Here is a 25476-nt window from a genome sequence, read left to right on the forward strand (position 1 = left end):
GTCACTGTCAAGGACCACCTCCTCCCGCCCACCGGCGAGTGCTTGATCGTAATTGGTGGGAAGCGGTGTCAATCACGCCCGTTGCCCTGGCAACTGAACTCTGGGGAACGCCTTGGCTTTTAGTTGAGTCTGTGCGGATGAAAGCAGACGAGTCGAGGAGAGCAGCAGTCATAAACTCAAGCGTTTCTGATCGCTTACGAGGAGTTTTAAACGAGGATGAAACTATCACCAGTTCATATTTTAGACACGTTTAAGTGTTGTTAATGTTGAGTCTAAATTCAGCGAGAGGAGCTGTTTTATCAGGTGAGGTCGCGTGATAGTATTCGTCTCACTGCATCAGCTCACCTGCAGGTAAAAACGGCTGTAGGTACAGCAAAAAAAAGAAGTGACGTTTATACCAGCCGTTATGATTCCCGAGTGTCCCGAGCCCAGAAGCAGTATTCGGTGTGAATCCGGTCAGAACCGATCGGGTCTGCTGCGCGAGATCCGCACCGCCATCAGGAGCGAGCCGTTCACCGAGCGCTATGACGTCATCCCCGGCAAAGAGCTGGGCAGGTGAGGCGCACCTTTACCTGTCTACCTCACCTGTGCGCGCTTTTATGTCGTGTTGATCTGATGCATGTGCTTCCTATGCGTTGTGTGTGTGTGCCGTGCATTTAAAAGAGTACTAATTTTGAAGTCATGCCATAGTTTTAGTCTTTTAATAAGTACTGTGGTCAAAGTGAAGCATGCTCAGTAAATGTTTTGGCATGTTATATCCTACTTCTATTAACTTATGGGTTTGTGTATGTGCATTGAACATTTTTACATTCAAGGTTCCCTGTGCGTTATTATATGGATATTGCATGCATTTATTGCTTACAGTTCAATAAGTGTGCAGTATTTAAAGTCATGCATCGCAGTATTTTGAACATCTGCACTGCTTCAGAGTGTAATTTGCCAGTGCTTTGTCATTTAGATGGCTCTCAGATATTGATGCATTTTATATGGATCAGTTCAAGATGAAGTGTAGAAAGTCATGAAAACCCTTGCAATGCAAACTGATTCAGTTGGTAATGAAATTAATGTATTTACATATCAGCCTAATTTTCTGATCTCCAGTTGTCCTACAAGAACAGACTTTACTTTTCCCCAAATCATTGTGAATATTGCATGCATTTATCACTTATTATTGCATGCATTTATGTTAGGTAAAAAATGTATAGCCTGAATGCACTGTAAGTCGCTTTGGATAAAAGCGTCTGCTAAATGCATAAATGTAAATGTAAATCACTTACTGCATACAGTTCAGTCAGTTTAAACCATGCATCACAGTTCTTAACATCTACACTGCTTTAAAGTGTGATTTGGCATTGCTTTGTCTTTTAGATGGCTTTCAGATACATTCATCTGCAGATTTAATGAAACACCCAGTGAACTTTTGCATGCAATGCATTAAAGCTGGGTCACATGATTGGAAAACAGAACCGGTCGATGGCACACTGCGTTGATGCCAGGGCTCGGTGGTTTTTAAATCAGCGAGTAAGTCATACAGGGCACTGTATTGTTGGCGGGTGTTCCTTTGCCAAACCGCTGTAAGACTTCAGCCCTGTATAAACACTGCTCTGACTTCACTGCTCTTACTCTTGTTCATACCGAGGAGGATATGCAGTGCACGCACAAAAAGATTTGGGCTTGTGTAGCATTTTACGCCAGTGCGAAACTAGCAGAAAAGTTACTTTAATTTGTCCAGTATCGATAAGGTGCATGTTGAGATGAAAAGGGACATTTAGCTTTTGCTTGACGGACAGAAGTTTGAACTCAAGTTGAACACATGTGAAGTACAAGTTACAATAGAGTGTGGCTGCCAAAAGGGTTATGATTCTGATTTTCATTCTGAGAATCACATTAGCCTAGATATTGACATTTATAGCCCAAGTATATGTAGTCTTATTTCTCTCAAGAGTCAAGACTGTTGGTATTTATCACTGACCATTTAGAGAGTAGTTTTATTTAGACCAGATGTTTGTTTTTTTGTAATAAATTGCACATAGCAAATATTTGCATCCGTTAATTTAATGTAGCACAGTTCTGTCGTTTAGATTACAGAATGCACTAACAGGTTTAGACTGACAGGTTTTAAGAGTGGAAAGAATGTTGAACTTGTAAAGAGCTACAGGCATCATTCATAAAACCTCACATAAGTGAGGAACGAATCAGGATTATTAAAGGCAGAGACTCCTGATGATGATTATTATTTTTATTTTTATAACAGATTTGTAGAAATGTAGCATTGCATCAGTGTCTCATCAATGGATGCTCTGCAGTGAATGGGTGCCGTCAGAATGAGAGTCCAAACAGCTGATAAAAACATCACAATAATCCACAAGAAATCCACATCACTCCAGTCCATCAGTGAACATCTGGAGAAGACAAAAGATGAAACACATCCAGCATTAAGATGTTTTTAACTCAAATATGAGTCTATAATCCATAATAACACTTCCTCCAGTGAAAAAGTGTTCTGGTGTGAATCAGGAGAGAAATCTGCACAGATCAAGCACCGTTTAAACAGCTCTAAACAAATATGTGTCTGAGACAACAGGAGATGCACTTTTTCACTGGAGAAAGCGTTACTGGAGTGCTGTGGATTACTTGTGGATTATTGTTTGGACTCTCATTCTGACGGCACCCATTCATTGCAGAGCATCCATTGCTGAGACACTGATGCAATGCATACAAACCTGATGAAGAAACAAACTCTTCTACATCTTAAATGGCTTAAGGGTGAGGACATTTGCATCAGATTGTCATTTTTGGGTGAACTATTGCTTTAAATATGTGTCTGAGTGTGTGAGGTGAAATCGGAGCAGTGCTGTGTGATGCTCAAATGTGGATAATTGCAGGGCCGCCACACTGCATTCCTCTGCCACTGTGCTTTGGGAACACCCAGCGGATCAGAACCAGTACTCTACCATTGTGTGTGGACGGCAGCCAAACTCTTTAGATCAACAAATGTCCTTGCCTTGCGTGTATGGGAACACATTCTGCATGCTGCAGATTAGGGCTCAGATGATGGGAAGAGTGCCATGTAAAATGAGAAGTGTAATTTTTCAAACATTTAGGCGACATTTTATCTTCTTGCATCTAAGTGCCAAGTTTCTTAATGCCGTGTCACAGATCCGGTAACGACAGCATGCCATTTACAGTTCTGCTGGTGTTAAAAAGGAAAGATGTAATTTAAAATCCTAAATTTTATAAACTGAAATACATGCCTCTTATGCATTTTACAATAAAGATTTCCGGTAATAGTTCACCCAGAAATTAAATTTAGGACACTAAATTAAAAGTTTTTTAAAGGTAGAATTTGCTTAAAAATGAAAATTGCTGTGAATGTTTGTTTGATCACACAGTTTTTCCACAGTTCAGCTTCAGTACGGAGCTCTGTGAACCCTTGTTATTTTTTAATTAAGCTCGTACATTTGGGAGGGATGTGTTTGCAGTGTAAAAGCGGATGACACCACAGTCTCACTGTTGTCTTAAACAGCATGTCATCAGCTGGGAATTTCTCACCCATCTTTCATCAATCTTTCATTTCTGGGTGAGCTCCGCTGCTTGATTGACGGATCTGTGCAGTGTGATTTATATATATTTTTTTCCCTTTGTGTTTTCCATCACTTTTTTTTTAAAGCCCAGTCTTTTCCGCTCTCTTTCCCAGAGAATTCCGGCTCTAACAGCCGGGTGGGATACCATGACATCATTGTGGTGCCATTCAAGTCGTCTGGGGCTAAAAGCCCAGTGGCAACATCTGCTGTGCACCATGGAAACCGAGCGGGTGACAGTAGGGTGACGGCGATGTCATGTGAAAGCCAAGTTTGTTATTGAAGCTCTTTTAGTGCTTGAGGGTCAGAAAGAGGCAGTGATGATCTGGGCCAAGAGTGTTAGTGTAAATTTGTCTAAATATGTCGTTTTAACCAACCGCCGCCACATCGACAACTTTTTTGCAAACTTTTTAGAACAGAACAAAGCACTAAAATATTCAACTTTGACATTATTGATATGTCAAATTGTGGGGCTTGTGCTACTACCAAGAAATATATAGAAATGTATCTTTAAAAAAAAACATGGTGAGTTTATATTAGGGCTGGGCGATATATCGCATGCAATTGTCACGCGTCGGTTTACTGATTAGCGGTAAATCTCCATCACCTGCTTTCAAATGGAGCAGCATTTATTAGACAGAGCCGTAGTTCACTGACAAGCTACGCAATATCACGTTCATTATGGAAGGCGATTCATCTGCAATAATGAACGTGAATATAGCGTAGCTTGTCAGTGAACTACGGCTCTGTCTAATAAATGCTGCTCCATTTGAAAGCAGGTGATGGAGCTTTACCGCTAATCAGTAAACCGACTTTACTGACGAGATGCGCGTGACAATCGCATGCGATATATAAACTAGGGCTGGGGGATATATATGTATGTATGTGTGTGTGTGTATATATGTATATGTGTGCGCGTGTATGCATGTACACTAGCATTCAAACGTTTGGGATCAGTACGATTTTTAAGGTTTTTTTTTTTTTTTTTTTTTTTTATAAAGAAGTCTCTTCTGCTCACCAAGTCTGAATTTATTTGATCAAAAAAAAAAAAAAAAAACGGTAATTTAAAGTAATGCTTTTCCTCTTTACTACACTTTAAACTGTAATTTATTTCTGTGATGTGCAGCTGTATTTTCAGCATCATTACTCCAGTCTTCAGTGTCACATGATCTTCAGAAATAATTCTAATATACTGATTATTATTATTTAGTTGTGCTGCTTAATATGTGTGTGTGTGTGTGTGTGTGTGTGTGTGTATATTATAATTTTTTTGGAACCTGTGATACGTTTTCAGGATTCTTTTAATAAATAAAAAGTTAAATACATACATGTAAATACATCCTTTGTAACAATATACACTACCGCTTAAAGGTTTGGGGTCAGTATATTTTATATATATATATATATATATTTATGCAGCAAGGACGTTAAATTGAAAAAAAAAAATAAAGACTTGTATTGTTAGAAACAATTTCTATTTTAAATAAATGCTGTTCGTTTTAAACTTTTCCATTTATATTTCTGTGTAATTTTCCATATTTTCTGAACTACAGCCCAAACTGGGGTAATAGGGTTTGTTTGTAAAGACACGTCATTTATTTTTCTGCATTAAGGCATGTCAAGAAAACCAGATCTGTGCGGTGCATAATTACCACCGTTTAACAAAAGCGAGGTGCTGAAAGGACATAGTCACGTCTAAAAAAAAAAACAGAGTTAATGCTTTCAGGTGAGGTAATGCTCTTTCTCTAGATATTTCAGCAGTATCTGTGGAGCATGAGAACAGGAGCCCCTCGCTCCGCTCCGTGCCGGGGTCACATGTCAGAGTTCATTATTCCTCCATGTCACAGACACAGAGCAAACAGGCCTCCGCTTTCACTCCAGCAGCCTTTTTCTCCCTTCTGTGAACGTGCGTGCGCCGATGGGACTTTTCAGTCATATGTTGTTTTCATTCCCTGCCTTTAAGAGCTTTAGCTCCCGTCAGAGGCTAATTACCTGCGCTCTCTCTAGATGCCTGCTGCTGATTAATGCAGCACAGAAAAGCAGCGCTTTCCCCCGAGAAACTCTGAGCAGAAGCTGACGGTTAGCTAAAGTACACACTTGCTCACTTGGAAGAAAATAAAGTGCTGCTGCCCTCATATAACACATTCATTAAGTGAAGTGTAGCGTGGCAGAAAGTGCACGGGGAAAAAATAAGCCTGTTTCACCCCCACCTGTTTTAAGGGCTGTAGGGTGTCAGTAAGGCAGCTGTGATGTTCTGGTCCATCCCAGACTTACTTGGCTTTTCTAAAACTGTCACTCCTGATGAGAAGCGGCCTGCAGCGATCTTCAAATCACTGTCAGTGTTTGAAGACACAAAGTGACCAGAAATCATTCATTTTCAAAGAGAGTTACAAGATTGAGGCAACATGAGTGACACAAACCACTGGAGATGCGACCGAGTGCAAACTAAGGAAATGCAAACTCGAGGCAGAGACTAGGGCTGAAAGGAAAAAAAGACATTGTGATATTTATTGAAATATGAAGTACTCCGGGATTTGAATAGCTATCTTTGAAAAGTAAAATGAATAATTCCTGAATGATTGGGGTGATTTTGGTGGGAAGTGAATCTGCACATGCTCTCTCTACACTGCAGAGAAAGCGCTGATGATCTGAAAACAGACCAAGATGCAAGTTTGAGTTCAGTGATCTCCACTGAGATATTCTGCTCACGTGAAAGTGTTATACAGCCATCTGTCTATTCATCACAAGTCTGTTTGCTGCGACTAACTTTGCCATCAAACCTTCTCTTTGACAAACTCTGTTAAATTCAAACATGATCTTGTTGTTGTTTTAATAGAAAGACATGAATATAATTTTAAATGATTGGAATTGATATCAGGAATGTCACCGTTTTCTCTTTTGAGAGAAGCGTTTGAAGGCTTTTAGACCACTGTGAGGGCTGTGTAGCTAAATACATGACAGATGTCGAGTACATGACTGAAATCTAGTGCAGTCAGAACTAGACTCCATATTTTAATACAACATCATCATCATCATCTATATTCTTTATTCAGTGTCTGGTTTTAGTTAGGCAAGCGTGAATGCATTTAAAACACTCTTATTTGAAACCCTCTACAACTAATGTGTTCACAGTCTCAGAATTTCTGAATAACTTTCTAACTTTGACCATATAAACCTCGTACTCGAACACGTAGACCATCTGCTCTTGATATGGCCACTATTTCACATAAACCGTGACCCTGCCGTCAACCCCAGACCCACACAGGAAAGCCGCTGCGCTCGGGTGTTGTCTGTGAGTCCAGAGGCTCTGGATATGTGCTGACATGGCTGCAGAAAGAGACTCCAAATCACAGTCTGTGCTTCCAGCAGCTTCAGAACTCAGCCGAAGGCCCTCGTCTTGGGTTAACCACACAGCGCTTTGAATTCCATACAATAATAGAAGTCATATTTGACAAAACATCTGCACCACATCATGGCGAGTGTGACCTGAAAATTGGTCGTCTGTAAAATGTCATTTGTATATCATCTGCTTGTATTGCAAACTGTTGTAGTGATTAGTTACAGATAGAACTGGACAATATGGCCAGGGAAGAAACCTACTTCAGCATGTTAAATATATATATACTGCAAAATAATCACTAAATTGCATTTGCAGTCGTACTATTTGACTGGTAGTCATGTTATCACCTCAGAAAATCAAAACTCTTATTTCGTTGTTTTGTTTATATGGGACGCCGGACAAATGGGTGTCTGTTAGGTCTGTAAACTTTTGAAATGCATGTGACTTGAGGCTGAGCTCTGATTGGCTTGTTTCAGCTTGTCCTCTGCGCCACAGACCCTCGCACTTTTGATTTTAGCGAATCAGTGTTGTTTTTATATATTTTGGCCTCATGTGATTGGATATCTCTTCCGAGATTAAAGTAAATTCGATTTTATCTTTACAAAAACTTTCACAAGTCATTTAAATACAAAAAAAATAAAATAAAATAAAATAAAGACGGATTGATAAATAATATAGTGGACTGGACATACATTCAGTCATGTCTGACAACTTGACAGATATGTCGTCAATACCATTAAAATTAAGATGGTCTATTAGTTAGAAGATTACAGTTTTTGCATACTTATTATATTGGGCTTTATTAAACTTTATGAAATTATAATGAATTTATATGGAATATTTTCTTACTACAATTCAATTTATTGAACCGTTTTCAGTCTTTAAACTGAGCTCTTAAAGGATTTGATATCTTGTGGCTCCCTCGTGTGGACAACATTAGTATTATGGCCTGATTTTATTTTTGAAAGATAACACATTTAATGATTGCATTAAACTCAAATTCACTGATTTGTGGGATGTTATTTCATGCTTTAATAGATTAATTTTTAACTTACATTTTTTAGCTACGCAGTAATGATACATTATTGTCACTTTTAAATGGTTATTTTTAAATCAGTGTAGAATTTCTGTTCCTCTGTGTATTGACCTGATCGTCACTGTTTTGTGTTAAACATTCTAATTATAGACAACCTCATTATTAAGAAAAATACCAAATGAAAAAATATATAATCATATTCTATGACAAAAATACTATTATAAACTAGGCTATTGGATTACCGCCACCACTGATCGTTCGGGGTGCAAATCAAGTATGTGGCCAGCCTTAGCTATTTTTTAGGGAGCAACGCGATATTGTAATGCATTACTTTTAAAAGTAACGTTCACCAAAACTGGTAAACACACCAAAATATCAAGGGAAACATATATCGTGATAATTATGGTTATTGATTTATCGCCCAGCCCTAGATACAGACTCATGTCTGGACGAGCGGAGTCCTCTGGAGCGAGTGGCAGGTGTAATGTGAGGAGATTAGAGTTTCTGTATCACATTCCCTCGTATAGATACAACTATTTGAAAATCTGGAATCTGAGGGTGCAAAAAAAAAACCTAAATATTGAGAAAATCACCTTTAAAGTTGTTCAAATGAGGTTCTTAGCAATGCATATTACTAATCAAAAATTAAGTTTTGATATTTATGGTAAAAGGAAATTTACAAAATATCTTCATGGAACATGATCTTTACTTAATATCCTAATGATTTTTGGTATAAATGAAAAATCTATAATTTTGACCCATACAATGTATTTTTGGCTGTTGCTACAAATATACCCCAGAGACTTAAGACTGGTTTTGTGCTCCAGGGACACATAATCTAGGGATGCTCAATGTAACATACTGCTGACTGATATTGGATATTGCAATTTAGTGATGTGTCAGTAACATCAAACCTCATTGGTCACTGCATGATGTCAGTCATATGACACGCAGGAACAAATGAGGGTTGATACTATTTGTAATAAATGCTGTGTTTTGAACTTTCTATTCATAAAAAATAATCCTGAAAAATAAAATGTATCGCAGTTTCCACAAAAATATTGTGCAGCACAACTGTTTTCAACATTGATAATAATCAGAAATGTTTCTTGAGCAGCAAATCAGCATATTAGAATGATTTCTGAAGATCATGTGACACTGAAGACTGGAGTAATGATGCTGAAAATACAGCTGTGATCATAATAATAAATTATATTTAAACCAATATTTACATAGAAAACAGCCGTTTTTAATTGGAATAATATTTTAAAATTTTACTGTATTTTTGATCAAACAAATGAAGCCTTGGTGAGCAGAAGAGATGACTTTCAAAATTTTTAGAGCCTGAACATTTTGGACTGCACTGATTCTTATTGAATGGACAGAACACAGCTGAAAGATTCCCCTTTAATGAGATTCTGTAATTGATGTTGAATCATTCTCTGATCCTTTCCTGCACATTCACATCAGAACCTCGATCGTTCCACGGGTCACATGTTAGACAGTTTTGTTTGCATATCATTTGACCAAATGAAAATCGTCCTGTCGTGAAGACACCCATTACAGAGCTGCTTAACTTAACAGATTTTATTGGGCCAGCTCAGAACGAGGACATTTTTTTTCCACTTCCCCATTAATCTCCACATTTTTTGAAGAATGAAGGAAGGCAGTCCCAGCTGTGTGTAGTAAAACTGAGGAGATCTGGACAGAATGGGGATGGATTCCTTTTCTGAACCCGTGACTCTCACATGAGCTGGTCACCCAGCCCTTTGAGTGTTCAGGATACAAGCCAATTAAAACACGAGTGGTGTTCTTCATCTGTCCTTTGAATTCATCAGATGCCATGCTTCGGGCTGAATGTGACAGAGCGTCGCACAGGTTTTCACAAGGAATGCAGAAAGTTGTTTTCTATCCGTTTCCAGATTCCTGCCATGGAGCCGTGTTTGTCAGCAGAGCATGCACCCCTGATTGAAATGACCAGCACAGATGTTTTTAGCAGATACACCTTGCTCTCACTTTGGTTTATGCTCAAGATGTTCTGCCGATCTTGCAGTACTTTTTTGTTGCAGACGCTGTTAGCGGTGTGTTTGAGACTTCACTTGCTGCACGTAAATCACTCTTGAAACAGCAGCGCTGTTTTATCATACTGGATACATTTGAAAGATCTGTTATAATGCTACTCTGTGTGTGCGGTCGTCACCGGTCTATTAAAACACACAACATATTAAAGTGTCTTTGCTGGAAATCGAGGGGTTATGACGTCGTTGGCAGGCGACACATTGACACCATGGACACGGTCCGTGTCACGAGTTAAAACTGCTTATTTCTCTGGATTTAAACATTCTTCGAAACATTTGGGATAATGTAAGTACACAAGTCAGCAAAATATATAACACTGTTATAGTGGTTTTTGGATTTGGATATTTTAATTAAAAAAATCTTACATATTGTGCCTTTAAGTAAACAAATATTAGAATATTTGTTTTTATGAGCCCAGATATAGGCCTTCAATATTTTTGAAAAATGCCCATCTCTTCAGTCAGCTGCCTTTTTGTCAAACATGACATTCAGATTATCATAAATTAAGAATTTAGTTTGAAATTGCTTTATTACAGTACAGTTTATTTAAAATATTTAATTTATGTAATAATAATGTCTTTCATTTTTATAATAATAATAATAATAATAATAATAATAATAATAATAGTAGTAGTAGTAAAGTCAAATGTATTCATTATTATTATTATTATTATTATTATTATTATTATTATTGTTGTAATGTAATAAGACATTTGCCTTTATTATTATAAATAATATGAACATAAGACTTAATATTATTATTGTTGTAATACAAGACATTTGTCTTATTAGTATTACTATTATGTTTTTATTTTGTTTTTATTTGTATAATATTAATAATAATAATAATAATAATAATACAGTTTTTGCCATTCTGGTTTCACTGTGCACATTTTTCAGTAGTTCAGGGTGGTGAAGGATAAGAGTTTGTAATTCAGTAAATTAAGAATTATCTCTCTTGTCTTTGGAGATTTAATTAGAATTGAATTAAATCGTAGGTAAATCACTTTTTTTTTTTTTTTTTTTTTTTTTTTTTTTTTGACTGACTTTTTTTTTTTTTTTTTTTTTTTTTTATGTTTCGTCATGTCAGCTTCTGTGGGTTTGAGAATGGGGTTATCTGTTTGTCCATAATATAAAAGTCCTGCCAGGGCTGCTCCAGGAGTGACACGGTTCATCCCAAATCTGTGCAGTACATCAAAGCTCCCTGAGCTCAGCTGTAGGGAATGTGTTCTCAGCTCAGCGGGACGCTGTCCTTTCAATACACCGCTTTCCTCAGGATTCCCCTCAGGGGACGTGTGTCCTCGTCTGTCCGCGTCTATAGGAGTTTTTTCTCATCGTGTTCCCCTTCATCTTTAAGTTCATCACTGAAAGTGGGACACAGAGGGTCAGTTTGGGCCTGGCGATGATTTCATCCTGCAAATATGCCAGCGGGACAAAAGCACGTTCAGCCGCGGTGATAACAAGTGTGCCATCTTTAGACACACAGCACCCTCCCCGCTGCACCCTTTCACGTCCCTCAAACCCTCCGGCTCCGGCCTTTCTCTCAGTCAAATGAAAAGGGGCCCTGAACAGAGTTGTTTTGTGTGTGTGTGCTTGTGACCCACGCTCTTTCATGGGACGCATGGAAAGTGAGCTCTGCTACTACAGTATATCTGAAGCAGATTGCTGCAGTAAAAGCACCCGCATATTCAACTTTGTGCTCCGTTTCTCATCTTCTTGACACTAAGCATCACTAGTTAGTTATACATGTAGATGACCCCTTTCTAAGTAGCCATGATATTTTTCCCTATCATACGTAATTGATATTTATCACAATATTAATTTAGCATTAATGGGGAAGGAAATGCTTTCCACATGTTTGTTAGATCTTGAGAATGAATATAAACACATCTTTTTTTTCTTATTCTCATTCCTATTATTACTTAGTATTTAGTATACATTAGGAAAGTATACGTTGTAAAATTTCAAGTTAAACCAAGCTGTTATTATGTCAGTTTGTAGACACTACGGCACTCATTCACACAGAGACGCACAGAACATGCAGACTTATTAAATATGCACTGAATGCTGTGTGATTCATCCATATCCAGCTTATCATCATCACAATCTCGATGTGATGTCTGTGAGATATTCTGACTGCTAACAAGCGTTCTTCCTCTGGTTTTCTCTCTCATCAGAGGTAAGTTTGCAGTGGTGAGGAAGTGTGTGGAGAAGAGCTCAGGGAAAACATACGCAGCGAAGTACATGAGGAAGAGGAGGAAGGGCCAGGACTGCAGGACCGAGATCATTCACGAGATCGCTGTGCTGGAGCTGGCAGCGGCCTGTCCACGAGTGGTCAACCTCCACCAGGTCTACGAGACGGCCAGCGAGATGGTGCTCGTTCTGGAGTAGTGAGTATCACACATCCAAGACTTAGTCACGCTTATCAGTGCCTCCAGTTCCATGAAAGAAAAAATTGCGATTCTGCATAATTCGTCATTTAACATTGGTCTCACAAAAAACAAATCTAAGTGAATTATTCCTAATTTATTAAAGGTAGAATGGTTTATTTGCATGAGGATAGCAAGGTGATGATTGTTGATTTGCAGACGGCTTCTGTTTTAAGTGATTAACACGTTAGAGCGATTAAGAAACTTCACTGAGTGACAAAATAAAAAATATGACATGCATGATAGTAATAAAAAGCACAGAATTTCCGCCTTGCCGCGAGTGCTTGCCAAAATATCCGTCTCAGCGAAAATACATGTAAACACACAGTTGGTTTATTTCTTAAGTGAACAAACCTTTTTGGGGAATAATAGTTTGTGACGTGTCAGTACTGGATCTGCGCACTACTCTAGGTCTGCTAGTGTCATTAATATTAATAAAATAACAATAACAGCAGCAGTACAAATAAAAATTGCCTAAATTAAGCACTGTTGATCTTTGTTGTACTTATTTGTCCTATTGTTTCTTTTCAAAATAAACTTTATGCATTTTGTTTATTCTTTGTCATGCATGACTGTAGTACATCTAACATAATTTATGTAATGGTAAATGTGCTATCCTAATTATTAAAAGAACTTGGAGCAAAATAAAAAATCTGTAAATTATCACCACAAAATCTGTCATTTTGATTGCCAAAAAAAAAAAAAAAAATTCACGAAATCCTGGAGGGACTGACTTGTTCATTCTCCTTCATTACGACTGGTTATTGCCCACTGGTTATTATCTTAAATATGTTTTATTTTAATTTGGCATTTGCATTATGCATTTGTAATGAGTCTACACAAGTGCTCAAGGTTGCGGTTGCCAGATTTCAAGAGCAGATCTTGATTTTAGGAAATCTGCTTCTTCTGTGGTGGCTTCTGCTGCTTCTGTGAGAAATCATTCTCAAAGTCTTGAGGTTTTGATGCCAGAAGATAGGCTGAGTTTAAATCTTTCTCTTAAATCGATACTTTTTCTTCCCAGTTGTTTACTCTATATATATTCTCTGCAGAGTTTCTCGGATTCATTGTCTGATAATGATAACAATAAATTGATAATAAAAAGTCTATCTTTTATACGCTGCTGCGGCAGAGCAAGTACCGAGACTTGCTACTGCCAATACATCCACACCATGCTGCTGTGAGCATGTAGGAAATACTGCTGCTGCACATATAACATACATGAAATAACCCCATATAGCATACATGAATCACCTCGTAGCAGATCTATACAGGTGGAGCTGGGGAAGGTGGAGGGTTTCTGAAGCAAGCTGTAACTGCTATGGCAAGCCCATGTCATATATTTGAATGCTGAGCAGCGAGCTCATTGGCTGCCGATACAGGAGAGAACCAATCAGCTATGCCATGTGATAATGATGTCATTAGGTCAGATTGAGTTAGACCTATCGGACTGCGCCATCTAGAGTTTCATGCCAGAACTCTGTATTTCTTAAATCCCAACACTGATTTTTAGCCTATGCTCTTTTCAGTTGATGTGTGAATAAAACTTCACTAAACATTATTTGTAGAGCATCTTGCATCAAATAATCATAATAAACTTAGTGTTTTAAATTTGATAAGAAACAAAGTCTCAGATTTCAAAATGTCGTTTCATGAAATTCAAACAATAGGTTTAATGTTGCATGACATTGCTTTATCTGCCTCGGTTCAAACGCAGTGCGAACAGATCTCTTCTTTATTAGTTGTTATCTCTATCTCTAACAACAAACTGAAGTTGAAGCATTAGAAAGTTGACATGAAAACTTATATGTAGCTTAAAAGTTTGTATATAGCTCAGTTTTCATTCGGGTGTTGATTTATATCTAAACATGAATGGAAATTGAATTTTAATTAAGCCTCTGTTGTTAATTTACTGTTTACATCATTTAGAGATTTTTTTTTTTTTTTAATTATTTTTGAATCCGTATGGAACCAATTCAAATCTTGTCAATAGCAGCCTTACCTATCACAAACATTGTTTGTCAATATCAATATATATTGCCCTTGAAATTCACCCAAAAAATTATTTACTCTCTCATGTCATCATGTCTCTCCCAACAAAAACTTAGCTCTCAAGTATCTTGTACATGTTAAAACATGATGTTTCTCAGCAGGTCTGATCTTGGTGACATCAGAAGTCATTGGCTATATCTAGTCTGTTGTGGTGTTAGGATCTCATTCAGTCACTGCATTAGTGATTTTGCAGGCTTGTGAGTATAAATTGTGCCGTGCCTTGATCTGTAATCAACGGCCAGGCTCACATCAGGCTTAAAAATATCGAGGTAAATTCCCATCATATCCAATTAAGGAAGTACATCGAGACTGAGCTCAGACCGCAGACCTGAGAATCAGTGGAGGTAAATGAACAGGATGCTGAAATAAGAGATGGAGCCGAGTACACAGAGCGAGTGAAAACCAAAGAGCACTAATCCACCTATAAACCCCCCAAAGCGAAACTGAGCATGCCTCGGTAAGCACTCGCTATTCCAGCAACGATCAGCATCCACACACACACACACACACACACACACACACACACACATACACACACACACACACACACACACACACACACACACACACACACACACACACACACACAGAGTTATTGTGGTAATGCATGCGTGTGCGCTGGCATATTGGGTTTCCCTTGCAGTCAAATGCTGACATGGACATTGAACTTTAGGCTACGGGACAAAGCATTTCCGAGCCCTTCTGGTGCTCATCATCTTTACTGTACAGCTGCTGTAGTCCTTCACCCCACTTAATGCACTCAATATTAGGGGTGTGCAATATTTATCATTTGTGATATCATGTTATTTTAACAATATGCGAGCTGACGTTATCAAGTCAGTCACTTGCTTTGTAATAAACAAACAAAAACAAGTCTTTAGAGTCCAAAAGCATTCACTGCCTGATGAAGTTTATTCGAATATAGTTAGAATGCCTTTATAATTAAAGTTATGAAAACAAAAATATTCATGTATGGGTTTTTGTTTCTTATAAGATATGGTATAGTTAGGGAATATCACACAAGCAAGAGTGCAGTTTTCCTGAATATTAGCGCGAGTGTGATCAGGAATGTGATTTTAACTTCTGCAACAGTTCAAAAATGAAGTTAATATTGAGTGAGTTACATTTTAGACAATATTTTGTCTTTTTTCTGTTTTGCCAACAAAAATAGCTCCAAACAAAGCCGGAGCAGAACATTTGTGCATTTCAGAGAAACGCATAGGTGTTCCTTTCCTGGATGAATCTGTTTCTGAACGAATCATTTGAGTCAATGATTCAGTAATCCATTCATAAAATTTTGAATGAATTGTTTGATGAATGGTTCAGTCATTTATCACTTTCCACCACCTGCTGGCTGTTTTAGTGTCATTTATTTATCCATGACAGAATAAATGGAAATTTATGCAGCATTTAGATCATTTTTTTTTTTTCCGTAAGAAAAATTGGAATGTAGCTGAAGTGTTTTGAAATGAATCAATATTGAATCAAATCAAACCTAGAAATCTTGTCAATACCAGCCCTACCTATCACAAACATTTAGTTTGTCATTATCAATATATATTGCAAATATAGTAGTCACTTATACAACAGTTAAAAAACAACAACAAAGTTAATATTTGTACATTTTACACACAATGTTTTTTTTTTTGTTGTTTTTTTTTCTGTTTCGCCAATGAAAATAGTTCCAAAGGAAGCCGAATCAGAACATCTGTGAATCTCAGAGAAACTCTGGCAAGTTCCGTTCCTGAATTAATTTGTTTTTGAATGAATCACTTGAGTCAGTGATTCAATAATTCATTCATAAGTCAGCCACTTGCTTCCTTTCTAAATGAATCAGCCGTTTTGAATGAATCGTCTGATGAATGATTCAATGAATCACTCATTAACCTATTGGCGGTTTTAGTGTCATATTTATCCACGACAGGCCTAAACCAGCTAAAGGACCAGCACAAAAACAAAATAGTGTTTATTAATAATAATAATATTATTATTAATAATAATAATAATAATAATAATAATAATAATAATAAATATTGAGATTTTTTTTTTTTTTGGGTCAATATCTCACACCCCTACTCAATATCTGTTTGTGTGCTCCAATTCAGCCAATGTTTTCATCCCACTGGTGGTCATATGCAGCAGATTTGATGTACTAGAAAGGTCACACTGACAGTTTAATTCATTTGGCATGAAGTGGGTCACACACATCCTCTCCCAGACAATGAGTGAAGACGGGATTCGACTCAGTCTCGTTGGACATTTAGTTTTGATCAGGAGTTTGATGGATTCATCGACTAATAAAATCTGCAGAAGATGATTTGCATTATTTCATAATGGCACTGCACTTGTATTTTTTCAAGCGATCAAGCGGCAGCTAATTCTTGGGGTTTATAATAAATGTGAATTGAATCCCTAAACATATGTCAAAGCATTTGCACTTTGGCATCAGAACATAATGCTAATCCTCCAGCATAAAGCGAGTGCACCGTGTTGGTTGGTTGGTGCAGCTGCCTCTGTCCCGGTTGACCCGGTTCCCAGTGTCCGGCGTGAATGGACTGACCCTCGCGGCGGGGAGAGGGGTCAGCGCAGGAATTTTAATCTGCCCCTCCAAACACACAGAGCCCATAGACTCTTCCCAACCATGGAAACTGACAAGATGCCTCCGTTTACAAAGAGTCGTGTTGAGGAAGAGCAGAAGAGAAGCCATGAAAGACTCGACTGTGATGAGGAAGAGTTGATTCTCTGGTGGCGTGCATGACTGTATCGACGGGTTCATTGGTGAACATCGATCCCATTTCCTCCCGTGACTCCCTGCAGGCCGATCTATATCAATCGACTGGGTTTGGACGAGCAGCGAGGTCACTCTCGTTTCCTCTCACCCACCAGCGATGGCATGTGCTCAGCTGGACTGAGTTCAGATCTCTCATCATCTGCCCACACGGCTGTCCTTCACCAGCAGCTGTCTCTGAACATGCAAGCCCTAGCCTGAATGAAAGAATAGGGGAATTTCCAGAATGCATTGTTTAAAATCAGTCGGGGTTTTCTGCCACTTTTGCCAAGATTGTTCAGAGTTGCATGCATAACTACATTTTACAGTTCGTTCATGTACTTTAGAAAAGAAAGACGTGTTAATAGTTTCGCTTGCTAAGATCATTCTTGCTTATTTCCATTGTGCACACATCAAAAGTCCAATTTATGCTTCCGTTTTAACCCAAATGCTTACAGTGAGGAAATTTTCCCACAAAATGTGAAAACACCACAATAAAATAGTACACTGGCAACCTTGTTAATATTAAACTGAGAAATTTGATTGGCAAAAATATGACGAGTGATGTACAAAGCTGCATGTAACATACAACAAAAATATATTAACCTTGGCCAGAAATTAAGAATTTGTTCCTATGACTTCATTCCCATTTTATGAAATCGTGAGCATTGATTTTCATTTTGATATCATTCAAATAAAGGAATGAATTAGTACAACGTGGCCATGATTTAGTAAAACAAGGGGGGACTAGTTCTTAATTCATGGACACAATATTATTCAAATAAGGTAACGAGTTTATCAGTCATGGGAACACATTTTAATTTTGTGGCAACAATATATTTTTCCCGCATACCATGTGCAGGAATCTGTATTTCCACATAACAGAAATATGCATAAAAGATTGTTGGATTTTCCCCTTACTTGAAAAAAAAAGCTTTGTTTGTGGTTCATTATTATTTTTAATGAAAAGCAGCAACAATAAAACAATCAAATTCAAATGCATGGAAATGAAATACTGAAATAGGTGCGATTGCTTTTCGCTTTCACAACAAATCTGTCGTTTTGTCAGTCATCTCTCCTATTTAAAAAAAAAAAAAAAAAAAAAAAAAACGTAATTGTTGACCCATCGGATTGTTTTCTTTAAATAAAGTAAAAATATGCATGTTAACCCTAACCCTAATGTTATACTAAAACTAAAATTAAAACAATGGAAAGACCCTTAAGATAACCTGTAGAAAGGAAAAAGAAAAACGCATCTTAAACACGCAGAACAACATAAGTGGACTTGGAACGATTAATTTCCGCTTTGAACGATTAAGTAAGTGTGGCATCCGTAAGTGTCATCATGATTAGAAATTCGATTAATTATGCAGCTGTATCTCCTGTTCATGTGATGAGTGAAATCTGACTTATGAATCTTATTTCTAATAAAAAAAAAGTAAACAAAGTAATGAAATCGAAGTCCCTTCAAATTATACTCCACTTGATAGCGTGCACAAGCACTGGCGCATGTTAGAAAGTTTCATTCTTGTCCAATGTTTTGCTCTATTTTTCTCCAGTATTTATGACTGCTAAAAATGTTTTTGTGCTTGTTTGAACTAGTTGCATGCTTCTGTTGTTGTTGCCGTCTCCAGTAGTTTGTTTTGTCACTTTACACATTATTCGTTTCTCTTGACACCGCTTTAATTAGACTCATTTAAGTGAAAGTGCACTGGTGCTCATGCTGTCACATGTTCAAGGTCTTTGGTTTCGTGACAGTCGATACAAACCCATCCCACTAACAGCAAGGCTCAATATAATTTGTGATGCACGCTAGGTCACACGCGCTGTGCAAAGCCTAAATCTGCAGTAGATTAGTCAAATTGCTTCCAAATAAATAAATATAAATAACTGTAGCAGTTGGTGTATACAGAGCGAGCATAACTGTGTCAAACTGGCAGGACGGCTGAGACCGCACATGTTTTTCTGATTTGTTGTATGGAGTGTCGAGCCGTCACAAATTGCAAGGTGGGTGTGACAGAATGGGATCATATTTACAACAGCACTGAGTTTTTATCAGTATTAATTGATGAAATGTAATCACTTGGAGCAGCGATCCACGGCCCTGTTTTAGACAGCAGTTTTCAGTGAGCTCCTGATTGCCTTCATATGGTGCTGTAAATCTGCTCTGACCACATCTTGCCAAGACCCCGGGGGGTCGGACGAGCCATTAGGCAGATAATAGATTACACCGGCAGATTAGCATCCGCAGACAAGACCAAGAACCTGCTGCTCAAGCAAATGTTCAACTTTGACCCCAATAAGCAGGATAAGCATTTTCTCCAGATGAATTCACCTGGGGTCTATAAACCTGTCCGGAGAGGTCACATAAGGTCATCGTGAGCCAGACTAAATGGATACGGACTTTTAGTAAACAGTGCAAACCAACTAGTCAGGGTTTACACCAATTAATTTACATGCATTTTTAGTCATTTGTGATTATAGGGTTTTTCAAATTATTTTATACCCTACAAATAGCAGTTGCTACCAGTTTAATAATTGAAAAGATAACTATTTTACTTCATTTATTCTTTTTTTTAATTATTTTGAACTTTCAATTCATCAAAGAATCCCCCTAAATATTAAGCTGCACTGTTTTAAACAATAAAAATTATTAGAAAGCTTTCTTAAATTCAGCACCAATTTTTCTGTAAATTGTAACTGACCCCAAACTTTTAAATGGTAGTGTAACTATACAGTTGAAATCGTTTTAAATCATCGGAGGTCCACTTGGAAGGATTATATTCTTTCTGGGTCCTTCATTAGTGTTTAATCTCTCTTTAATTGCTACCTCGTTTTAAACCTCAGCCTATTGTTGAGCTCTTATTAGGGGTAAGATCAAAACATGATACGGAAGCAGCAAAAGCAGAAGCGGCTCTGAAATTAGCCCTTTTCTCCCCGTCAGCACTGTCTGCCGTAATAACAGCCCTCTTTAAGTGCTCTTTCTGTGGTGGGGAAGTAGAGCGTAATGCATCTCTCTCTGTCTGATGTAGCATGTGAAATCCAGAAAGATCCAGTTGTAGCCGACAGCTTTTTCTTTTCTTTCCATCTTCCCTCGGGTGAGGGATATTTCGGGGCACTGGGACGGTTTAAAGGAGGGGATGTGGTTTTGGATGGAATGATAGAGGGCTTATTCATGCTTTGCGGCTGTTTGGGGCGAGTCGGGGGGCCCCCGGGAGCTCGATCGGGCCTGGCTCAAGAACGTGGCCTCATTGCGGCGAGAGCTCCAGCTGGGAGTTCATTATGTCAGCGCTCTCACCGGCAGCACGTGAGCGGCCGGACCGTGGCCCACGGCCCAGAGAGAGAGAGAGGGAGAGAGGGAGGGAGGGAGGGATCGTCCACCGCTCTATGGATTTAATCTCCAGAGCCAGGGTTGGGAAAGCCCTGCCTACACTGCTAGTTTAAAGGGGTCATCGGAAGCCCATTTTCCACAAGTTATTAATATGATTCCTTAGGGTTTTAATGAAAAGTCTGTAACGTATTTTGGTTAATTTCTTTTTTACCCTGTCAAAAACAGCTCTTTGCAGAGCAAGCCGTTTTGTAGCATTTTCCTTTAAATGTTAATGAGCTCTGGTGACTCCGCCCCCCTCTTTCGAGCCGCTCTCTGAGGGACTGTTTACTTTAGCCGCATTCATCGTGAAACTTGTTAATTGGCACATTATTAGGAAAGGCGATTTGCAAAGATGCATTAAAAAAAAAAAAAAAAAACCTTACACTCACTTCTTCTGGAGGTGAAGCTGGATCACAAATGATTCGTGCAAAAACAGATGCATTTATGTAGATTGGGGGTGTATTCCCTTCAGAAACAGATGACTCATCAGGATCAGGATCACATGCACATTTTAGTGTTTAGCATCACTGAGATCCTATTATAGTTCATATTTTGAATTAGTTTTTTTTTTTTTTTTTATTTTTTTTTTTTTGTTGTGTTTTTGTTTTTTTTTTTTTATTTTTTTTTTTCAGATGTATTTAGTTTTAATACATCAAGTGAAACTAGATGAAAGAATCGAGAAATGTTAAAAATAAACTCAAATAAAGAATGCATTCTAGCCTGTTTTAGTTAAAGATAATAACAGTTTTACACAGACATGGTGGATCTTTTGGTAGACAAGTGCACAATCTGCTGTTTATGTTTGCTGTTCTCACACTCCTCAGCTGTTTCCTCCTCCACAGTAGGAGAGTGCAGCGACTGCAGCTCCCGAGGTGTGAGATCTGAGCCCGAATGGAGGCTGGTGTTTGTCAGAGAGGAGTGTTTTCTGGCTCCGGGGCGCCTCTTTCTCACCAGCTGCTTTAGTTCTGGCCTACTTCTTCTTAATGTGTTTCAAAGTACTACGTTTTTTAAATAAGTAATAATAATAATGTGCAAATGGTGTATGTTTGGAAACAAAATACAGTTTGTTGTTAAAAATTGAGTGGTAGATATTTTATTATGATCATGTTATTTAAATAAGTTATAATAATAATAATAAGCAAATGTGTGTGTATATATAGTAATGCTATGCAATATTTTATTATTATCATCACTGTTACTAATTTAAATAATTTATAATAAGTAGTAATAATGTGCAAATGTATCTATGGTAATAGAATACAATATTCTGTTGTTAATATTGCTAATTTTAGATAACTTATAATTAGTAATATTTTAAATAAAAATAAAAATAATAAAATTTATATGGTAATAATATACGTTTTATTGTTATTACTACTAATTTAACTAGTAAAACTGTACTACTACTACTAATTATATTTAAATTCTTTACAATAATAAATAATGTGTAAATGTTTTATATGGTAATATAATGCATTTATTTTATCATGATTAATAGTAATAATACATTGCTTGAATTAGTAGTAATATTTATTTATTTTACTTTAGTTATTATGCATTAGTAGTAATTAGTTTTATTACTTATGTATATACTTTTTAATAATAATAAATGTTATAATGTAGTAGTAGTAGTAGTAATAATAATAATAATAATAATAATAAATATTATTATTATTATTATTATTATTATTATTAATACATTGAAATAGACTGACGTTTGCAAGTTATTTGAAAGAGATGCTTGGTCAGGATGTGGAATATCAAATTAATTGAAGTAATCTTCAACATATTCAGACAAAGCTAAATAACAGTACTGTGTGATATGGTATGATATCTAACGGCTGGCGGATCAGCGCTGATTCTCCAGCTGTGCTCCGTGTAAACCCTTCCTTCTTTTAACAGCGTCTTCCATCAGAGGAGCCTTTCATGCAGTCTTAATGATTAAGTCGGACCGGCTCATTGTGCTTTTGTCATTTGACAGTGAAGAGCTTCTGGAAATAGATCGTGGTTAAAGGCTCACCCCTCTGTTTGATCTCTAATGTGAACGCCATCCAGAAGAACAGGCTTTGCATGTAAAGGAAAACTCTGTGTGTGTGTGTGGATTAGTGTGGGCTGACCCCTGCGATGCATTAGTGATGTGATCGCTCAGACGGCCCCAAAACATGACCTAGTTATAGACCGGCTGGATGGCTGTTTTCTGCTGTACGTCTCTGTAGTCTGTGGAGCGGGTTTGGCACCGCTGGACGCTCAGCACAGAGCAGCCTTTGGTTCCGCGTGTCTCTGGAGGACGGCAGACAGACGAGCCTCTGAAGCCCATGTTTGACAGCTGTGAGGGTGTTAAAGACAGTCTCGCTCGGGTCACGAGGGTCATAAGACGGTCCGGATTTACTGTTTTATAAACACCCAGCATTGCTTTAGATTTCACAGAATGGAATCGGGTTTGTGTGTGTGAGTGTTTATGTGTGGTCATGGTTAACTAAAACTATTAAAAATAGTTGTTAGTCATTGAAATAAAGCTGTAATGTGAATGTTAGGTGTAAAATATAAATATTAGAAATGTTGTAGTACTGAAATGTCAAAAACTAAAAATGAAAAAAATCTAAATTAAAAAAATAAATGCAAACCTAAAATGAAAAGCCTGGGTTCAAAACAGGGTTGTTTTCATTTTACTAAAACTTTTAAAAACATTTTTGTTAACTGAAAAGAGAAGGGAAAAAAACACCTGAGAATAAGGTGAAAACTGAAAAATAAATAAAAACCAAAGAAGTAATATTAAACAAACTGGTATATTCAAGCAAAAGCAAACTGACCTGTGTTGGCTTTTGCTTGAATAAGCTGCGACCGGCAGGCATACGTGTACGTACATGTTTGTGGGAGTTATTGATTGGGGGTGTTGTGATGTTGTGGCATGGGTGTGTTTGTTTTGGTGCTTTCAAATATCAACATCGTTTGGCAATAATCGCTTAGTGCACCTTGTTGTCAATGTCAAAACCAAAAGACATATTTTGTATTTACATTAGATATTCATGTATATATGTGTGTGTGTATATATATATATTGTGTGTGTGTATACACACACACATTAGAAATCCATTCTAATATTCTGATTTATTATGAGTGTTGGAAACAGTTCTGCTGTCTAATATATTTGATGAATAAAAGGTTAAAAAGAACTGCATTTATTCAAAATAAAAAATTCTAATAATATATCTTCTAATAATATATTTTCTTTACTATCACTTTTTATCAATTTAACACATCCTTGCTGAATAAAAGTATTGATTTTATTTTAAAAAAAGAAAGAAAAAAAAATTACTGACCAGTAGTGTATATTGTTATTACAAAATATTTATATTTTAAAAACATAGCTTCTTTTTTTTTTTTTTACTTTTTATTCATCAAAGTATCCTGAAAAAAAGTATCACATGTTCTGAAAAAATATTAAGCAGCAGAACTGTTTCCAACTTTGATAATGAATCATCATATTAGAATGATTTCTAAAGGATCATGTGATAATGATCCTAAAAATTCAGCTTTTGCATCACAGAAATAAATGATAATTTAAAGTATAATAAATTTAAAAACAATTATTTTAAGTTGTAATAATATATCACAATATTACATTTTTTTTTTCTGTATTTTTTGATCAAATAAATGCAGGCTTGATGAGCAGAAGAAACTTCTTTCAAAAACATTAAAAATAGTAATGTTTCCAAACTTTTGGTCTGTACTGTATATATATATATTATATATATATATATATATATATATATCTATATATATATATATATATATATATATATATATGTATATATATATGTATGTTTTTACAGGAGTTTCTTCTGCTCATCAAGGCTGAATTTATTTGATCAAAAATACAGCAAAAAATGTAATATTGTGAAATATTATTATGATATAAAAAAATGTTTTTCTATTTTAACATACATTAAAATATAATTTATTTCTGTGATGCGCAGCTGTATTTTCAGCATCATTACTCCAGTCTTCAGTGTCACATGATCTTCAGAAATCATTCTAATATGATGATTTATTATCAGTGCTGGAAACTGTTGTGCTGCATCATATTTTATTTGGAAGCTGTGATACTTTACTTTTCTTAGGTTTCTTTGATGAATAAAAAGTTAAAAAGAAGAGCATTTATTTAAAATGGAAATCTTTTCTAATAATATACACTACAGTTCAAAAGTTTGGGGTCAGTACATTTTTATTCTTTCTTTTTTTTTAAATAAATTTAAAACTTTTATTCAACAAGGATGCATTAATTGTTAAGAAGTGATAGCAAAGATTTATATTGTTAGAAAAGATTTATATTTTGAATAAATGTTGTTCTTTTAAACTTTGTATTCATCAAAGAATCCTGAAAAAAGTATGTTGCCAAAAAACTGTTTCCAACACTGATAATTCTAATAATAAATCATCATATTAGAATATGTTGCTTTCGTCAATGAAAATTGACTAAATATCATCGTCAACGAACCTTTATCACGTGACGAAAACCAGACGAGACGCAACGTAAATGCTGGTCATGTGACGATGACTATAATTAAATGTATAATGCAATATTGTTGACGAATAAAAACAAGACTAAATGTGGTTTACAAAATAAAAACTATGCTAAAAAGTCTCTTCATTTTCGTTGATGAAAACGAGACGAAACAAAATGTTATAACGTAATTTCGTCTCGTTTAGTTGCGTTATTATTATTTTGCAGTATTTCTGTTTCCTGCGTGTCACTTCAGGGCTGCATCAGGTCGCACTGCACAGACGCGACCGACGTCACTTCCTCGCGGCATTATTTAGAAGA

General features: G+C 36.7%; 1 protein-coding gene across 1 annotated transcript in view; it reads left to right on the forward strand.

Annotated features, from left to right (window-relative positions):
- Positions 1–142: 142 nt before the first annotated feature.
- stk17a (serine/threonine kinase 17a) overlaps positions 143–25476 on the forward strand; it is a 34871-nt gene continuing 9537 nt past the window's right edge. The window contains exons 1-2 of the mRNA XM_042714025.1: positions 143–555; positions 12214–12426. Coding sequence (XP_042569959.1) covers positions 407–555; positions 12214–12426 — 362 coding nt within the window. The 5' untranslated portion in view covers positions 143–406. The remainder of the gene's footprint in view (positions 556–12213; positions 12427–25476) is intronic.

Source organism: Cyprinus carpio, chromosome A24 (genome assembly GCF_018340385.1).
Source record: "Cyprinus carpio isolate SPL01 chromosome A24, ASM1834038v1, whole genome shotgun sequence".
NCBI classification, from domain to species: domain Eukaryota; kingdom Metazoa; phylum Chordata; class Actinopteri; order Cypriniformes; family Cyprinidae; genus Cyprinus; species Cyprinus carpio.